General features: G+C 38.3%; 1 protein-coding gene across 12 annotated transcripts in view; it reads right to left on the reverse strand.

The window, feature by feature from the left end:
• The window catches only part of MYCBP2 (MYC binding protein 2), a 261,314-nt gene that overhangs the window by 193,242 nt on the left and 52,107 nt on the right, over positions 1-15,965 (reverse strand). For all 12 annotated transcript variants that reach the window (XR_006338897.1, XM_043892028.1, XM_043892023.1 and 9 more), the window contains exons 5-8: positions 9,945-10,141; positions 3,300-3,542; positions 2,987-3,058; positions 1,469-1,565 (exon numbers count right to left, since the gene is read on the reverse strand). Coding sequence is in view for 11 of the 12 variants with exons in the window: in XM_043892028.1 (XP_043747963.1) it covers positions 1,469-1,565; positions 2,987-3,058; positions 3,300-3,542; positions 9,945-10,141 (609 nt within the window). In the remaining variant the exon portion in view is untranslated. The remainder of the gene's footprint in view (positions 1-1,468; positions 1,566-2,986; positions 3,059-3,299; positions 3,543-9,944; positions 10,142-15,965) is intronic.

Below are 15,965 nucleotides of genomic sequence, written 5' to 3' on the forward strand. Positions count from 1 at the left end.
TATACACTAACCAATGCAATGTATTTTGTGACACTAAAATGATGTCATAGAAGACTATTTAATGACCTGGAAATATAATCAGAATACTGAGTGGAAGGGACAGGTTAAAAAAAGCAATAAATAGCATACAATCACTTTTGTACATGTATGTACACCATATGCATAGAAAAAAGGAAGGATATTCACTAATACGTCAGTAGTGGTTACAGATGGGAAGTGGGGTTACAATTATTTTGTTTTGCTTACATGATATTTATACAATAAATATGATTACTTTTAACATATGTATATAGATATGGGGCACATGCTATTTCTGAACATTTTTGCTATTATTGTTGTTATCATCACCATCATCATCATCAGGATCAGAGGGATCAGAGACATGGCCTTGGACTTGTGATGATTAAAAAACAAACAAACACAAAACAAACAAACCTCCTGTAGACACATCTGAAAACAGAGTTATTTACCAAATGGCTTTAATAAGTCATCTGTTTTCCAAAGTAGCTTTATTTGTGAAACACACATGAAATGTGACATTTAGCTTACCATGGCATCAGGTACGCTAATTTGGATATATATATATATATATGTATAGCTATATTCAAATAAATGTTTCATGAAGTTATAAAAAAAATCTTAAAAATTAACAAGCAGCCAGGGAGCAATCAACCTTCACACTGTATTCTTCAGAAGTTCTCAGTCATTTTCAGATGGCCAAGTGCCTTGAAGTAGTTTTGCTGCTTACCATGAAATTGTTGGTGGATGTATTAAATGCTGAAGATTTTAGTACAGAGAATGTATTAAGGAATAAGCAAATTCAGATACCTTACAGTGGAGAATATATTATGCATTTGCCCAAGAATTTAGATAGCACAGTGATCTTAAGGATAAATACATATGTACAACCTCAAAATTAAAGCAAAATGAATTGTGTTCAAAATGCCTTACCAGAGTATTGTTAAAAAGTATAAATGAAAGAATTTTTAAAATTTCTGACCCACCCTAAAAACCTCTGTCTCTGAAAACCCTTTAAAAATAAATTAGAAAACACAAAGCACGCTGTTGTTAAAGTGGAAATAAAGAGAAGGTTCTTTACACCAAGGTTCTCTGAGAGCCAGGGCCATGGGTTTATTAACAGCAAAGTTAGCATCCCCCCACTGATTCAGGAGCTGAAAAGGCATGGTGGGGTGAGGGTGGGGTGTGGGGAGAAACAAACTACAGAATTTGGGCAAGAATTTGAAAATAAGTATTAAAACACTTCAGACTGTATTTACAGTATCTGTTTTTCTCACATGCATTAATTTTCTATAGACTATAAAATGTTCTGCACGTCAAGATTGTTTCAACCTGTTTGTAAGCAAGCACTACTCCTTGCTAACCATTCTTTATATGTCTCAGCAGCCTAACATGCACATCTCTTAAAATCAACCTGTGAAGACAACAGATGACTAGTTGAGTAACATACCTGGTAACAGCACAGTGCCATCCTGTTCCAGTGTTTCAGGGCTTATTCGTATGGCTGTCATGCTGTGGTTATTCACATCTCTATACAATAAATAACCCTGTCAACAACAACAAAAATTTTGTGTTGTTACATACTAAAATATTTTTTCATTACCCACTTACTAGAAGAAGTAATCATACAGGTCTGTATTACAGTGTTTTGAGGTACAATAATACATCAATATTGATGTCTAAAATAGATTAAAGATTTAAAATATAAGAACCTGAATATATTTTAATAAGAGGAGGTATTATACACCACTACATATCAATTTAACCTACTAATTCTACAATATAAATATCAGATACACCACACAGGACAGTAAAAATTGGTCAAAATTATATCACTTGCCAAGTAAATAACAGAAATGACTGTTTTTACTTTCACAAGTATCTAGGTTAATATTTAAAAATCAATAAAGTAGTGGTTTTAGATAGAGTGATATATCATTGAACATAATTCAGTAAGTGTATTTCCCGGGACATTATTTGTTAGATAAAATACAGCAGTGGCAAATAAAAATTTGAAATTTTAAACGAGGTTATGTTTTCAGAGACAATAACTGAGTAATTAATTTGATATTTAAATTTTAATTTCAAAATCGCCCCCAAAAGTTGATATATAGTAAGATTATTTTTCATACAACAATAATTTTTATAATTTTCAAAATGCTTTCAAATATCTTTTTTCAATTGGTGCTGACAACAATCTGAGAGCTAGGCAAGATAGGAATGCAGGGACATCTTTATTCTATATTCTTCCACAAGGAAAATTGGGCTTCACTTCTCAGGAAAGGATAGTATAAAATAAGTATTTCTGGCCCTTTGACCTTCGTTCATTTGCTTCATTGTTCGTTTCCTTCATGCATCCAATTGTTGACACCCAGTTGGTCATGTCAGTCGGTAATGAGAACACAGCATTAATAGAGCAACACAGGCCCAGATCTTTCCTCTCACTGGTTATTCTCTGTGTGCACCTCCATGCAGGCAGCTGCCTCCTGGGCAGGCCGCACACCACTCCCTGGAAGGCACTGATCTAGACTTAGAATGGAAGAGTTCATGGTAAAAAGCTTTAATTTGGCTTTGGGTCACAGTTACATTCCCAATTCAGATTTGCAAATAATAAAGGTGGTCTTTGATGCTTAACTAGAGGCTCACTTAAACAAGAACTCCAACAGGAGACATATTTATTCCCATTTTAAGCTAAATCACACAGGATCAAATAAACTAGCTGAGTTGTCCACAGTCTCATAGCTGGTAAGAAGCAAGGCCAGACCCAAAAGTAAACCTCTTATGAAAATGTCAATGTTCTAAGTCAATGTTCTTTCTACTACACCATATCATCGGTATAGTCATATTATTAAAAACATGCAATATCTGTTTAAACAGAAGTGGTATTATTTACTGATGACACAAGTATGAACCACATATTTTAAAAGATAGGAAGAAAAGTTTGGTTTACTGTGAGATATTCTCCTACCTGAGCATACCCTAACCAAGACTTTTTTTCTTTTCTGTTTCTGATGCGAGATGTAGAATTATATATATGGCCCTGCAAAACAACAAAAGTTAGTTCTAGCAACAGTTTCATAATTAATAATCTGTGAAAACTAACATACATGGATGAATGACATTTAACACGTATGTTCCATTTTGATTTTCAAAGAAATAACATCAAACTTAGATGGCACGCTAAAAGCAAGAAACAAACAGAAAATAGTTCAGTATAAGATAGAACTTCCACTCTGATTAAGAATCACTTACCCAAAAAAGAAAAAAAAAAAATCACTTACCCTAACCGTTCCACTGTATCCAGAGCCGATTTTGTACAATCCATCTTTGCATAACAGATAAAGAAAAAATCCATCATTCTGAAGTAGACATTGATCATCTTCATCAACAGATATTTCTTTTAATGGCCACTTGTGCATTAAAGCTGCTTTCTTAATGCCATTGCTAAACCAGTCCTGAATTTGAATTTTTCCCACCAACACTGCCTGTACACTTCTCTGTAGTGAATTTAGTATCATTGGCACCTAGTCAGAAGAAAAACACAGTCATTTTCAAGCATCTCAAACACAAAGCAGACAAAATAAAGATACTTTATTAATATATCATTTATAAGAAAAAACATTATTCAGAATGATCATATTTGGCATGTCAGCAAAAAGTAGCAACTGAAAATCTATAAGAAACAAATCTCAAGCAGGACAAAACAAAAATGCAAATATAAAGAACATTAATTTGCTTTTGTGAACAAAAACACTGAAATATGCATTTTTCTCCAAAACATAGGTTAACATACTAGATTAGTAAAAAGTATGAATACTGAAACATATTTTTTGTATTAGAGTGCACACAAACTAAAATGCTATCTTTGTATGATATATATATCCATTAATATACTGCATGACATTGAAGTGCAAAATTAAGCGTAAGAGAAATACTGCTCTTCTACAGATGAAACAAAATTTCCAGTATTTCTCTTCTACGTTCTTTATTATGCCTTGTACCCATTAACATCAACATTTTTCCGTGACACGAAAACTTAATTTTATGAACTATGTATTTATCCAGCACTCATTTAACCGATATTTATCAAATATCTGGTATTTGTTGTAAATGAGTCCTCAAAAGTCACCAGCATGGGACCAATAGTCGGACCCCAGAGAAATCCCCCTGCTCCTCACTTTTTGCCTCTCTTTCACTACTCAAAGATGGCTGTCACATATCTGCCTGCAGGGCCAGACCCAAGGCACTGTGTCAGCCCCAGTTCTCCAGCTCCACTGTAAATATGGCAGCCACCAGCCACAGGTGAGTACTGAAATAGGGTTAGTGTGACTTGAGATGTGATTTAAACATAAAATACACACTGGCTTTTGAAGGCTTAGTAAAATTAAAAAAAAAAGTATAGATTTTATTAATAATTTCATATTGATTACATGTTGAAATTATTTTTGGATATATTGAGAAAATCCATTATTAAAATTAATTTCATCTGTTTCTATGTTCTTAATGCAGCTAATAGAAACATTTAAATGACATAGGTGGATTACTGCTGCTGCTGCTAAGTCACTTCAGTCATGTCTGACTCTGTGAGACCCCATCCCTGGGATTCTCCAGGCAAGAACACTGGAGTGGGTTGCCATTTCCTTCTCCAATGCATAAAAGTGAAAAGTGAAAGTGAAGTCGCTCAGTCATGTCCGACTCTTCGAGACCCCATGGACTGCAGCCTACCAGGCTCCTCCGTCCACGGGATTTTCCAGGCAAGAGTACTGGAGTGGGGTGCCATTGCCTTCTCCGAGGTGGATTACAATATACTTCTATTGGACAGCACTGTTCTAGAGGGCAGAGATTCAGAGGGATAACTAACCCACTGTTCACTGATATTTCCTCTTCCCCTTCGAGACCTGAGGCCTCTGACTCAATCAAAATACAGAACTTTCACGAAATATTTATTTATGTATATGGTTGAATACTACAAATTCTCCCCCTAGAAGTAACCAGATTAAACTTAAAACTGTTTCATCTAGAATTGATACCCACATTCTTATAGAATATGCCACAGCTTCATTTTCAATTTTTGTTGTTGTTTCAGATGCTTTCTAGTGAGCCTACTATGAAAGACAATGCTCCTCCTCTTTTCTCAAACCCTCCAAATTTAGCTATAGAATCACCTCTAGTTAAAGCATTATTCAGAAGTCATTTTATTGTGCCTGTGTAATCATGGTGCAGAACTGAACAAAATTGTATTACATACTATATTTTCCTTATATAATTTTTCTTTTTCTTCATTGAGTCAACAATTGCCCTATTTTTGCATTTGCTAAGTTTCTTCTATACCCTATGGGTTCCTCATCCTCCTCTCAAACATTTCTAATGTTTCCCGTTGGCAATATCCCTCAAGAAGCCCTGCTCCCTAAGGACAAGGGCAGGCATAGAGGTTGAAACTGTTCCATGCCTTGCATGTTCAAAAGCATCTTTATCTTCCTTCACACATGACTGAGAGCTGAGCCGAACAGAGTGAACATCATTTTCCCTCAAAACTCTGAAGGCACTGTTTGTTATTTTTTATGCCAATGCTGCTTTTGAGAAGTCCAAAGGCATTCTGCTTGATCTCTGGTACATAACCTGTCTTTGCACTCTGGGACCGTTATTCTTTCTTTATGATTTTGTTATGATTTTGCAAAGGTACACTTGGTGTAAGTTTTTCTGTCATTCATTGTGTTGGGCACTCAGCATGCATTCTGTCAATCTGAAGTGTGTATCTTTGGGGGATGAGAAGACTCCTTATGAAGCTTAGGTAATTTCTTCCTCTCTGCTTGTTGTTGTTTAGTCACTCAGATGTGTCCAACCCTTTGTGACCCCATGGACTGCAGCCCACCAGGCTCCTCTGTCCGTGGGATTTCCCAGGCAAGAATACTGCAGTGGGTTGTCATTTCCTTCTTCAGGGGATCTTCCTCACCCAGGGATCAAACCCACATCGCCTGCATTGGCAGGCAGATTCTTAACCACTGAGCCACCAGGGAAGTCCGTCCTCTCTGCTTGAATACCTATTAAATACTGGATTTTCTAGAAGCATCCTCTAATTTTACTTTATATAACCTATTTTCTTTCTTTTGCTCTGTTTTCTATTGTCTGGGGACCTCTTTAATCTGAACTTCTAACCCTTCTACTGATTTTATTGTGATCTTATATTTTTAACTTGCAAAATCTTTGTTCTGAATTTTTAAAAAACATTGCTGTTTAATGTAAATAATCATCTTTTCATCCCTCTTTAAAATACAAATTACTCTTAGAGTTTTCCTGTTCCCTGTACTCTTTTCACCAAAATTGTATTATTATCATTACTATTTTTACTGATTTGGGGGACTCTGTCTTTCATGTTAACCCAGTAATATTTGGCTTGCTTTCTCTCTTTAGTCTCTAAGTCGTATCCGACTCTTGTGACCCCATGGACTGTAGCCCACCAGGCTCCTCTTTCATGGGATTCTCCAGGCAAGAAAACTGGAGTGGGTTGCCGTTTCCTTCTCCAAATTCTTGGCTATGCACTTATTTGTACAGAGTAAGCAACTAAAAAAACTGACAGGAAGCTGCCGTGAATGGACAGGGTCCAACAGACAGCGAGCTCACCACAAACTGATCCCGCCAAGTGCAGCAGTTTCAGTGGAGGGTCTCTCACTCCCTGCCAACTGCCTGCCTCTCTAAGTCTTTCCTCACTTTTTTCTCCAAAGAAGAATCTTCCAATCTTTTTCCTAGAAGCTATAAGCCTCACTCTCAGTGTACTGGGAACTCTGAGGATGGAGGAAGGTCATCATCAATATGGAGACTTTCACTTAATCTCCATCTTCAGCCTGGCTCCTCAATTTCACTCTCAACTGTGCCTGGTTTCCCCTGGCCTCTCTGGCTCAATTTCTTTACACAGAAAACCTAACTCTTAGGGGTATGAGAGGAGGACAGGTGACTGGCTGGGAAGTATACAGGAGGGCCCTGGGGCTCTGGAGTTTTCATTACACAGACTCCCAGTCTATTTTCAGCTCTTCCCCTCACCACCATTTTCCAGGCACCTATTACTTCCAATTCTAAATTCTATCTGTATTTTTAGGTGAAAATCAACTTACTTTCTGTGGGTATTAGTTTCTTCAGAAGTTTAAGCTTTCCCAGTATTTATCTTCTAAAAATGTGTCCCATTCTTAGAAGTGTATACTTTAAAAAGAATCCTTTATTGTAATCTTTGTGGAGACTGCAAGGGTGGAGAGGAGAGCAGAAACTACGTGTCTCCAATGTGGCCCTATTTCTCTCCTGCTTTCTGAGTGTTAGTTTTAAGAAAATCCAGAATTACAATTAGAAGTCTCAGATGTACCCCCTTTTCTCTCCTACTTATCTCTCACCAACAGTGTGGCAGGACCTAGAAATTTTATTCTGATAAACTAGACTTCATTAATCTGAGGATTCAAGTCATTCACCAATTCTGGAAAATCTTGGCCATTATTTCAAATACTGCCTCTGCACAAACCTATTACTGCCTTGTGGAACTCAGATTGTACTGATGCTTCAAACTTTCTCATTCTCTATAGTTCTTATTTTTCATGTTTTATCACTCTGTGCTGCATTCTAAATAATTTCTTCCTCTTTATCTTTAGTTCACTGGTTCTGTTTTCAACTACATTATCCACTAGCTAACCCATCCTTTAAGTTTCTAACTGTAATTATCCGGTTTTTCATTTCTAGGAGTTCTATTTGGTTTGTTTTCTGATCTGATTATCTTTTATCTTATTCCTTATTAATACTTTTAATACTTTATTATTTTAACCATATTAAATATACATCCTTAATATCAAATTATATATATATATATATATATAGAGAGAGAGAGAGAGAGAGAGAGACTTGGCAAGATTGATTCTGCTTTATTTCCTTCTACTAATTCTCAATGGCGGTGCCTTTTTTCTATGTCCTTGTTATTTGTGAGTCCAGATTCAGTAGTGTTGTGTCAGTGGGAGGTCTCTAAGTCTGGAGTTCATCTTTTCAGAAGGGACTTTAGTCTCTTCCAATAAGAGACCTCACATTTTGACCATCCTTACCTTAAAGTCTCAGCTTAAGCTTTTTGGAACAAGATAAATAATATGCATTTGGATCCCAAGATAATTTGAGATGCAACAGTTACATTTTCAGAGAAGGCTTTTCTTACCTGCTCCCAATCATTGCCCAGCCAGGAGTTTTGTGAAATGAACAGGTAGGTGAAATGGGGCCAAATCATGAAAAACACTATAGGTCATGTTAAGATAACAGGTTTTAATACTGCCTTTGACTTAGAGCTGGGTATGCAGTGATGGGGCAGGTCCTCAGAGAGCCTCGGCTGCTGGTTCAGGGGATTGAGTGGTTTTGTCCAGCCCGATGCTTGAGCACAAATACAGCCAGACAGACATGGGTTCAAGTCCTGTCTCTGCTATCTGACAGCTCTCTACACTGTAACTACATAAACTTCTCCCAGCTTTCAGTGTTCCACTCTTACTGTATTTCCACACTTTAGCACACAGATACCAAGACTATTCTCTCTCTCTCTCTCCACTACCAAAACCAACACCTCCTCCCTCTGCACTGGCTAACTTCAATTCACTGTTTAAGATCTCATGTCACATCCTCTGGAATAAATCTACACACAAAAAGTCACTGGATTCTAATAAGTACCTGTGTATATGGTCACTATATTTTTAATATTTGACATGGATATTGGAATGTTTGTGTTATTCTATTAAAATTCTGGAAGTATTTGTATATATTTAAACTAAAATTTTGCTGAATCCTCAAAGCTTCCCTGGTGGCTCAGCTGGTAAAGAATCTGCCTGCAATGTGGGAGACGTGGGTTCGATTCCTGGGTTGGGAAGATCCCCTAGAGAAGGGAAAGGCTACCCACTCCAGTATTCTGGCCTGGAAAATTCCATGAACTGTATAGTCCATGGGGTTGCAAAGAGTCGGACACGACTCAGCGACTTTCACTCTCACTTTCAATTTCAAGGCACAGCAGAAAACAGTTTGGAAATCAACGAATTAGAGGGACTTCAAAATAAGTAAGAATCATAAAGAGGGGAAAGAGGACTTCAGGCAAGACAAAAAGAGGAAAAAGAATAAGAACAGAAATCTAGAGAAAGAAGACTGCTAGTATTGGACAAAGAAAGTTCAAAATCGCGGAACAAGTCACAGACAGTAGCCCATTTACCCCTTTCACTATCTTTGGCTGCTAACGACAGGATTCAGGCATCCCTTCTATGTGTTCTGGAGGTCATCCAAGGGGCCAGAAAAGAGCACATAACAGAGACTTAAAATTGTAACTTCTTCCTCAATTTCCAGAAAACAGTCCAAAAGAATTAAATCAAGTCTGCCTATAAGTAAGTTTATATTTCTCATCACTAACAAGGATGAAGAGCATATTCCACAACTGCCCAGAAAAAAAACTCAAAAAAAAAAAAAAATGCTTTATCTGAAGCAGAAATAGCTCAGAAACACATCAATCCATGAAAAACTATCATCAACCAATTAGAAATATCAGAAAAATAATACATGCTTTTCTTTCAATGGGGAAAAGATATTTAGAAACTATGAAGGAATTCTACATTTGAAGGTCCAGGGCAAGATGGGCAGTGGGGGAGGACAGAGAGCAAGACCAAGGCAAAGGCAGAGGAGGCTGTACTGTGGACATAAAAACTACACCCAAGATTTAAGTTTTCGCCAGATTTCATTTTATTACCTTTCATGTTGCAGAGTTAAACACACATGCAGCTTAGACCAAATATTTTAGGTTATTTATATATCAACCTGGGACAGATCAAACCACTATAGTGAGTGAGAAAAAGCAGTGAATTCCTACTGACAGAAACTGAGGCGAAACGGCAACTTGGTCTCTTGTCCGTTTCTAAGCAGCTCGAGATATGAAATACCTGAATAGTTTGGCAAGCGTGGCTGCCATTGTTGGTGAGGATAGCAGAGATGGCCTGGAGTGTCCTTCCTGTCTCTCCCCAGGAAGCCACCAGACTGAAGAGACAAGCGCAGGAAAGTGCTGTCAGAGACTGTCCTGTGCTGTCGTTCATTCCAGTACTTCGAACAGTGATTTCCAAAAGGAGCTGGAAGAGAGACTCTGTGGATAGAATAAAACTCAATTATGTCATTCAACACACAGGACATTAAATGGCATCTGTCTGCTTATTTAAACCTTGCCTCATTTTTCAGAAAACACTTAAGGCAGCTACTTCACGTTTGTTCCTTTCTAGTTACCCTCTTTCACCCAAAGTTAGAATATTTACATAAAAAGGATCTTACAGAATACTTAGTCCAACTCCATATTTTTGTAAATGAAGAAATGGAAATCTACCCACAATCATTTAAAAGAAACTTGCTTTCAGGCATTCACAATATTCAAGAAGTAGCCTATTAAGGAGCAATAGATTACTCACTGCATTTATTTTTACCTTTTAGATTAAGAAAATACAGGTTTCTTAAAATGTTATGTGCCCAAAAAACTATGTATTTATTTGCAAAACAAGAAGAGAATACACAGAACACATGCACAAATTTGCTTTCATATAAAATCGGCTTAATTGTTAACACAACAGCATTGCATAATCGGAGACACAGAGAGAAAGAAGAAGAAAAAAAAAAGAGAGTCATAAAGAGACAGAAAATTTGAGAAAGATGGAAAAAGGGGGAAAGGGGAAGGAAGGAAGAAAGCAAGAGAGAGAACTGATATGCTGGAATTCTCTGCAAACTGAAAGGCCATCTGCGTTTTATTTCTTAGCTCACAGAAACTGAGGCTTCCTCTCCTAGTCCCCATCCTCCGCATCTAATCCCTAATTAATTAAGTCCTATCAATTTTACTTCCTAATTAATACCTCTACTTTTTTGCATCTCATCAGCATCTCCCCAACCCATGATATCTATCACCATCTCTTCTTAATTGGACTACTAAAAGTATTCATAAATTAGCTCCTATCATTCACTTTTGAATCCTGATACTTTAAGAGAAATTTTAAACCAAAAAAATCTGTTTTTTCTTTCAAATCTATTCTCTCCTGTTAATTCCTCCTCTTCTTTCCTTTCTCACTCCCTACTTCTCTTCTCTCTATGTCCTTCAGTCTTTTCCCTTCTTCCATCTACCCTTCACTCTGTCTCTCTCTCCAACTGTCCTTCTTTTCCTCTATCCTTTTATCTACCTTTTTCCTTTGTGCATCCCTCCCTCAATATCCTTCTGCCCATTTATCTTACAATTATTCAGCCAATATTTCCTGCGTTCTCCCCGTATATCAGGAACTATTCTAGGCATTGACAAAGACAAAGAACATCCCTGGCAACTAAAAAGTTAGATCAAGTTGAAGAAAATAATGTACGACTATAAAGATTTTTTCAAACACAAGTTGACAGGGATGTTCAATTCCTCCTAGAAATAGAACCGTCCTCCTTGGACACAGCCCATCAAACTCCACATAGCCTACTCCCTGCCTTCCTATCCTCTCACTCTCCACTCTCTGCTCACAGCCTTTTTCCAGTCATTCCCCTTCCCACCTCAAAACCTTACCACACGGTCTCCTACCTGCCGAGAAACTTAGTTAACTCTTTCTTACTCACCCTTCAAAGCTCAAATGTCACATCTTCTGCGAAGTCTGTTATTAATTCTCAGAATTCCTGCTTACATGTGTCCAACTGTCTAATGCTAAATTCCATAATAACAGCAACAATGTTTATATTGATGGCCCCTATATTATATGCTCTTAGCACAGAACATAGAAGAGGTTATTACATTTAAGTGAATAATTGAGAACATATAGTCTAACCTTAAATTGAACAGAAAGATTGATATAAGGGAAGGATTTTTTAAAAACTGAACAATTTGTAAATCAAATCCATCTGCAAAGGGAAGTCTGATATATAATAATCATCAAGCTATCCTAACAATACAAGAGATACATATATACACATATTTTCATGAGCAACATGAAAAAAACCACTGTGGAAAAAGTGTAACTAATGTGATTATAATATTAAATCAAAAGTAAAAACAGAGAGATATTTCTATACAAATGTTACTTTAAAGAACCAAATTACTACTCACACCTTGGAGCTAATTAAACAAAATAAAAAATATGAAGTGATGGTAAATGCCTGAACAGAAAAATGAGTCAAAGCAGTGAAGAGATCAGAAATAAGCATTGGAAGGATAGAAGAGAGACCAAAGACAGTACAGCAGCATTTAAAACTGTTAGTAGGAAAATGAAAACAAATTATAATCAGGAGACCTAAGTTTTGATAGAAAGAAGACAATTAACTAAAGCACATATTATAATTTTAAAAGCCAGCATTAAGAACAAGATCTATTTTGAAAAGAATAAAGGAAAGGGAATATTTATGTATACATGAATATAAAAGAAAGTATACAACAAATGATAGAAGAAAACAGAATGGCAGAAGATCTAGAAGGAAAGGAATGATCAGCATGTTGTTCTAAGTTAAAATATAGGGTACACCAGTTTCAGCAGGTATTGTAAATACTTCAATTATTTGCTAATTTACAATCCAGAGCTAAGGATAACTAGCAGTTCAGTTCAGTTGCTCAGTCGTGTCCAACTCTTTGCAACCCCATGGACTTAAGCAGGCCAGCCCTCCCTGTCCATCACCAACTCCCAGAATTTACTCAAACTCATGTCCATTGAGTCGGTGATGCCATCCAACCATCTCATTCTGTCATCCCCATCTCCTCCTGCCCTCAATCTTTCCCAGCATCAGGGTCTTTTCCAATGAGTCACTTCTTTGCATCAAGTAACCTAAGTATTGGAGTTTCAGCTTCAGCATCAGTCCTTCCAGTGAAGATTCAGAACTGATTTCTTTTACGATGGACTGGTTGGATCTCCTTGCAGTCCAAGGGACTCTCAAGAGTCTTCTCCAACACCACAGTTCAAAAGCATCAATTCTTCAGCACTCAGCTTTCTTTATAGTCCAACTCTCACATCCATACATGACTACTGGAAAAACCATAGCTTTGACTACATGAACCTTTGTTGGCAAAGTAATGTCTCTGCTTTTTAATATGCTGTCTAGGTTGGTCATAACTTTTCTTCCAAGGAGCAATCGTCTTTTAATTTCATGGCTGCAATCACCATCTGCAGTGATTTTGGAGACCCCAAAAATAAGGTCTTTCACTGCTTCCATTGTTTCCCCATCTATTTGACATGAAGTGATGGGACCAGATGCCATGATCTTAGTTTTCTGAATGTTGAGTTTTAAGCCAACTTTTTCACTCTCCTCTTTCACTTTTATCAAGAGGCTCTTTATTTCTTCTTTGCTTTCTGCCATAAGGGTGGTGTCATCTGCGTATCTGAGGTTATTGATATTTCTCCTGGCAATCTTGATTCCAGCTTGTGCTTGATCCAGCCCAGCATTTCTCATGATGTACTCTGCATATAAGTTAAATAAGCAGGGTGACAATATACAGCCTTGCCACACTCCTTTCCTGATTTGGAACCAGTCTGTTTGTTCCATGTCCAGTTCTACTGTTGCTTCTTGACCTGCATACAGATTTCTCAAGAGGTGGGTCAAGTGGTCTGGTATGCCCATCTCTTTCAGAATTTTCCAGTTTCTTGTGATCCACACAGTCAAAGGCTTTGGCATAGTCAATAAAATAGATGTAGATATTTTTCTGGAACTCTTGCTTTTTCAGTGATCCAACAGATGTTGGCAATTTGATCTCTGGTTCTTCTGCCTTTTCTAAATTCAGCTTGTACACACCAGGACCCAAAGATCCCACAGAGACTGAGACAGAACTGTGTTTGAATGTCTCCTGTGGAGGTACGGGTCAGCAGTGGCCTGCCGCAGGGGCAGGGGCTCAGGGTGCAGCAGACCTGGGTATGGCATAAGCCCTCTTAGAGGAGGTCACCAGTAACCCACACAGAGCTGCCAGAGCTTACACAGGACTGGGGAAAAGACTCTTGGAGGGAACAAACAGAACCTTGTGCATACCAGGACCCAGGAGAAAGGAGCAGTGACCCCACAGGAGACTGACCAGTGTCCAGGAGCCTCTGGCAGGGGCATGGGTCAGCGGTGGCCTGCTGCAGGGTTGGGGGCACGAGACCAGCAGTGCCTGCACGGGACCCACTGAAGGAGGTCCCACTGCCTTCATTACCTCCACCATAGTAAGTAGCAGGGAGCGAACACAGCCCCAGCCATCAGCGGAAAACTGGATTTTCTGAGCATGGCCCCACCCATCAGAACAAGGCCCAGTTTCCCCCTCAGTGAGTCTCTCCCATCAGGAAGCTTCCATAAGCCTCTTACCCTTCTCCATCAGAGGGCAGGCAGACTGAAAACCACAATCACAGAAAGGATAACTAGCAAGACAGTCTTAAATAAAAGTATTAATTTAATTAAATCTTCAAAAAAATGCCATTAGTCAAGCAGTGCATCACAATGGAAATACGATCACTGGTGCTACAATGACAATAAACAAGATGCCTAATTCTTAATATACGCAGCTTGTATTTGATAGTAGCATGAATAACATGGTGCTGTTGTTTTTAAAAATCCTCAGCTTATTTTCATGGCCAGTACTCCCCACCATTAACTAAAACAAAACAGTAACAAAACAAACTGAAGGCAGAAACTAATTATGATATGTGATAAAAAAAAAAAATAACAATCTGACATTAAAATGAAAACCAAGTAATGACGTTCTCACATGGGAGTCTAACACAATCCAAAAAGCCAAGCAAAGAGAAAGACCCAAAGTCGAGTTCAGACTAGCAGTATGGTCCTCTGATCAGCAGCTTTGGCACTACCCAGAAACTTACTCCAAATGCAAATTCTCGTGTCTCATTCCAAATCTAATGAATTAGAAACTCCACAGTTAGGGCCCACGTACATGACTGACACAAGCTAATGCATGAGATTCAGAAAACTTTAGACCCCTTTCCAGATCAGGAAAGGAGTATGTCCAGGCTATATATTGTCATCATGCTTATTTAACTTATATGCAAAGTCAGTCAGTCAGTTCAGTCGCTCAGTTGTGTCCGACTTTGCGACCCCATGAATCGCAGCACGCCAGGCCTCCCTGTCCATCACCAGCTCCCGGAGTTTACTCAAACTCATGCCCATCGAGTCGGTGATGCCATCCAGCCATCTCATCCTCTGTCGTCCCCTTCTTCTCCTGCCCCCAACCCACCCCCCCACCCCCCAGCATCAGGGTCTTTTCCAATGAGTCAACTCTCCACATGAGGTGGCCAAAGTATTGGAGTTTCAGCTTCAGCATCAGTCCTTCCAATGAACACCCAGGACTTATCTCCTTCAGGATGTAAGTACATCACGTGAAATGCCAGGCTGGATGAAGCACAAGCTGGAATCAAGATTGCTGGCAGAAATATCAATGACCTCAGATATGCAGACGACAGCACCCTTATGGCAGAAAGCAAAGAAGAAATAAACAGCCTCTTGATAAAAGTGAAAAAGGAAAGTGAAAAAGTTGGCTTAAAGCTCAACATTCAGAAAACTAAGATCATGACATCCAGTCCCATCACTTCATGGCAAATAGATGGGGAAACAATGGAAACAGTGGCTGACTTTATTTTTGGGGGCTCCAAAATCACTGCAGATGGTGATTGCAGCCATGAAATTAAAAGACACTTGCTCCTTAAAAGAAAAGCTATGACCAACCTAGACAGCATATTAAAGAGCAGAGACATTACTTTGCCAACAAAGGTGCATCTAGTCAAAGCTATGGTTTTTCCAGTAGTCATGTATGGATGTGAGAGCTGGACTATAAAGAAAGCTGAGAGCCGAAGGATTGATGCTTTTGAACTGTGGTGTTGGAGAAGACTCTTGAGAGTCCCTTGGACTGCAAGGAGATCCAACCAGTCCATCCTAAAGGAAATCAGCCCTGAATCTTCACTGGAAGGACTGATGCTGAAGCTGAAACTCCAATACTT

The sequence above is a fragment of the Cervus elaphus genome, chromosome 30 (genome assembly GCF_910594005.1).
Source record: "Cervus elaphus chromosome 30, mCerEla1.1, whole genome shotgun sequence".
Taxonomy (NCBI): Eukaryota; Metazoa; Chordata; class Mammalia; order Artiodactyla; family Cervidae; genus Cervus; species Cervus elaphus.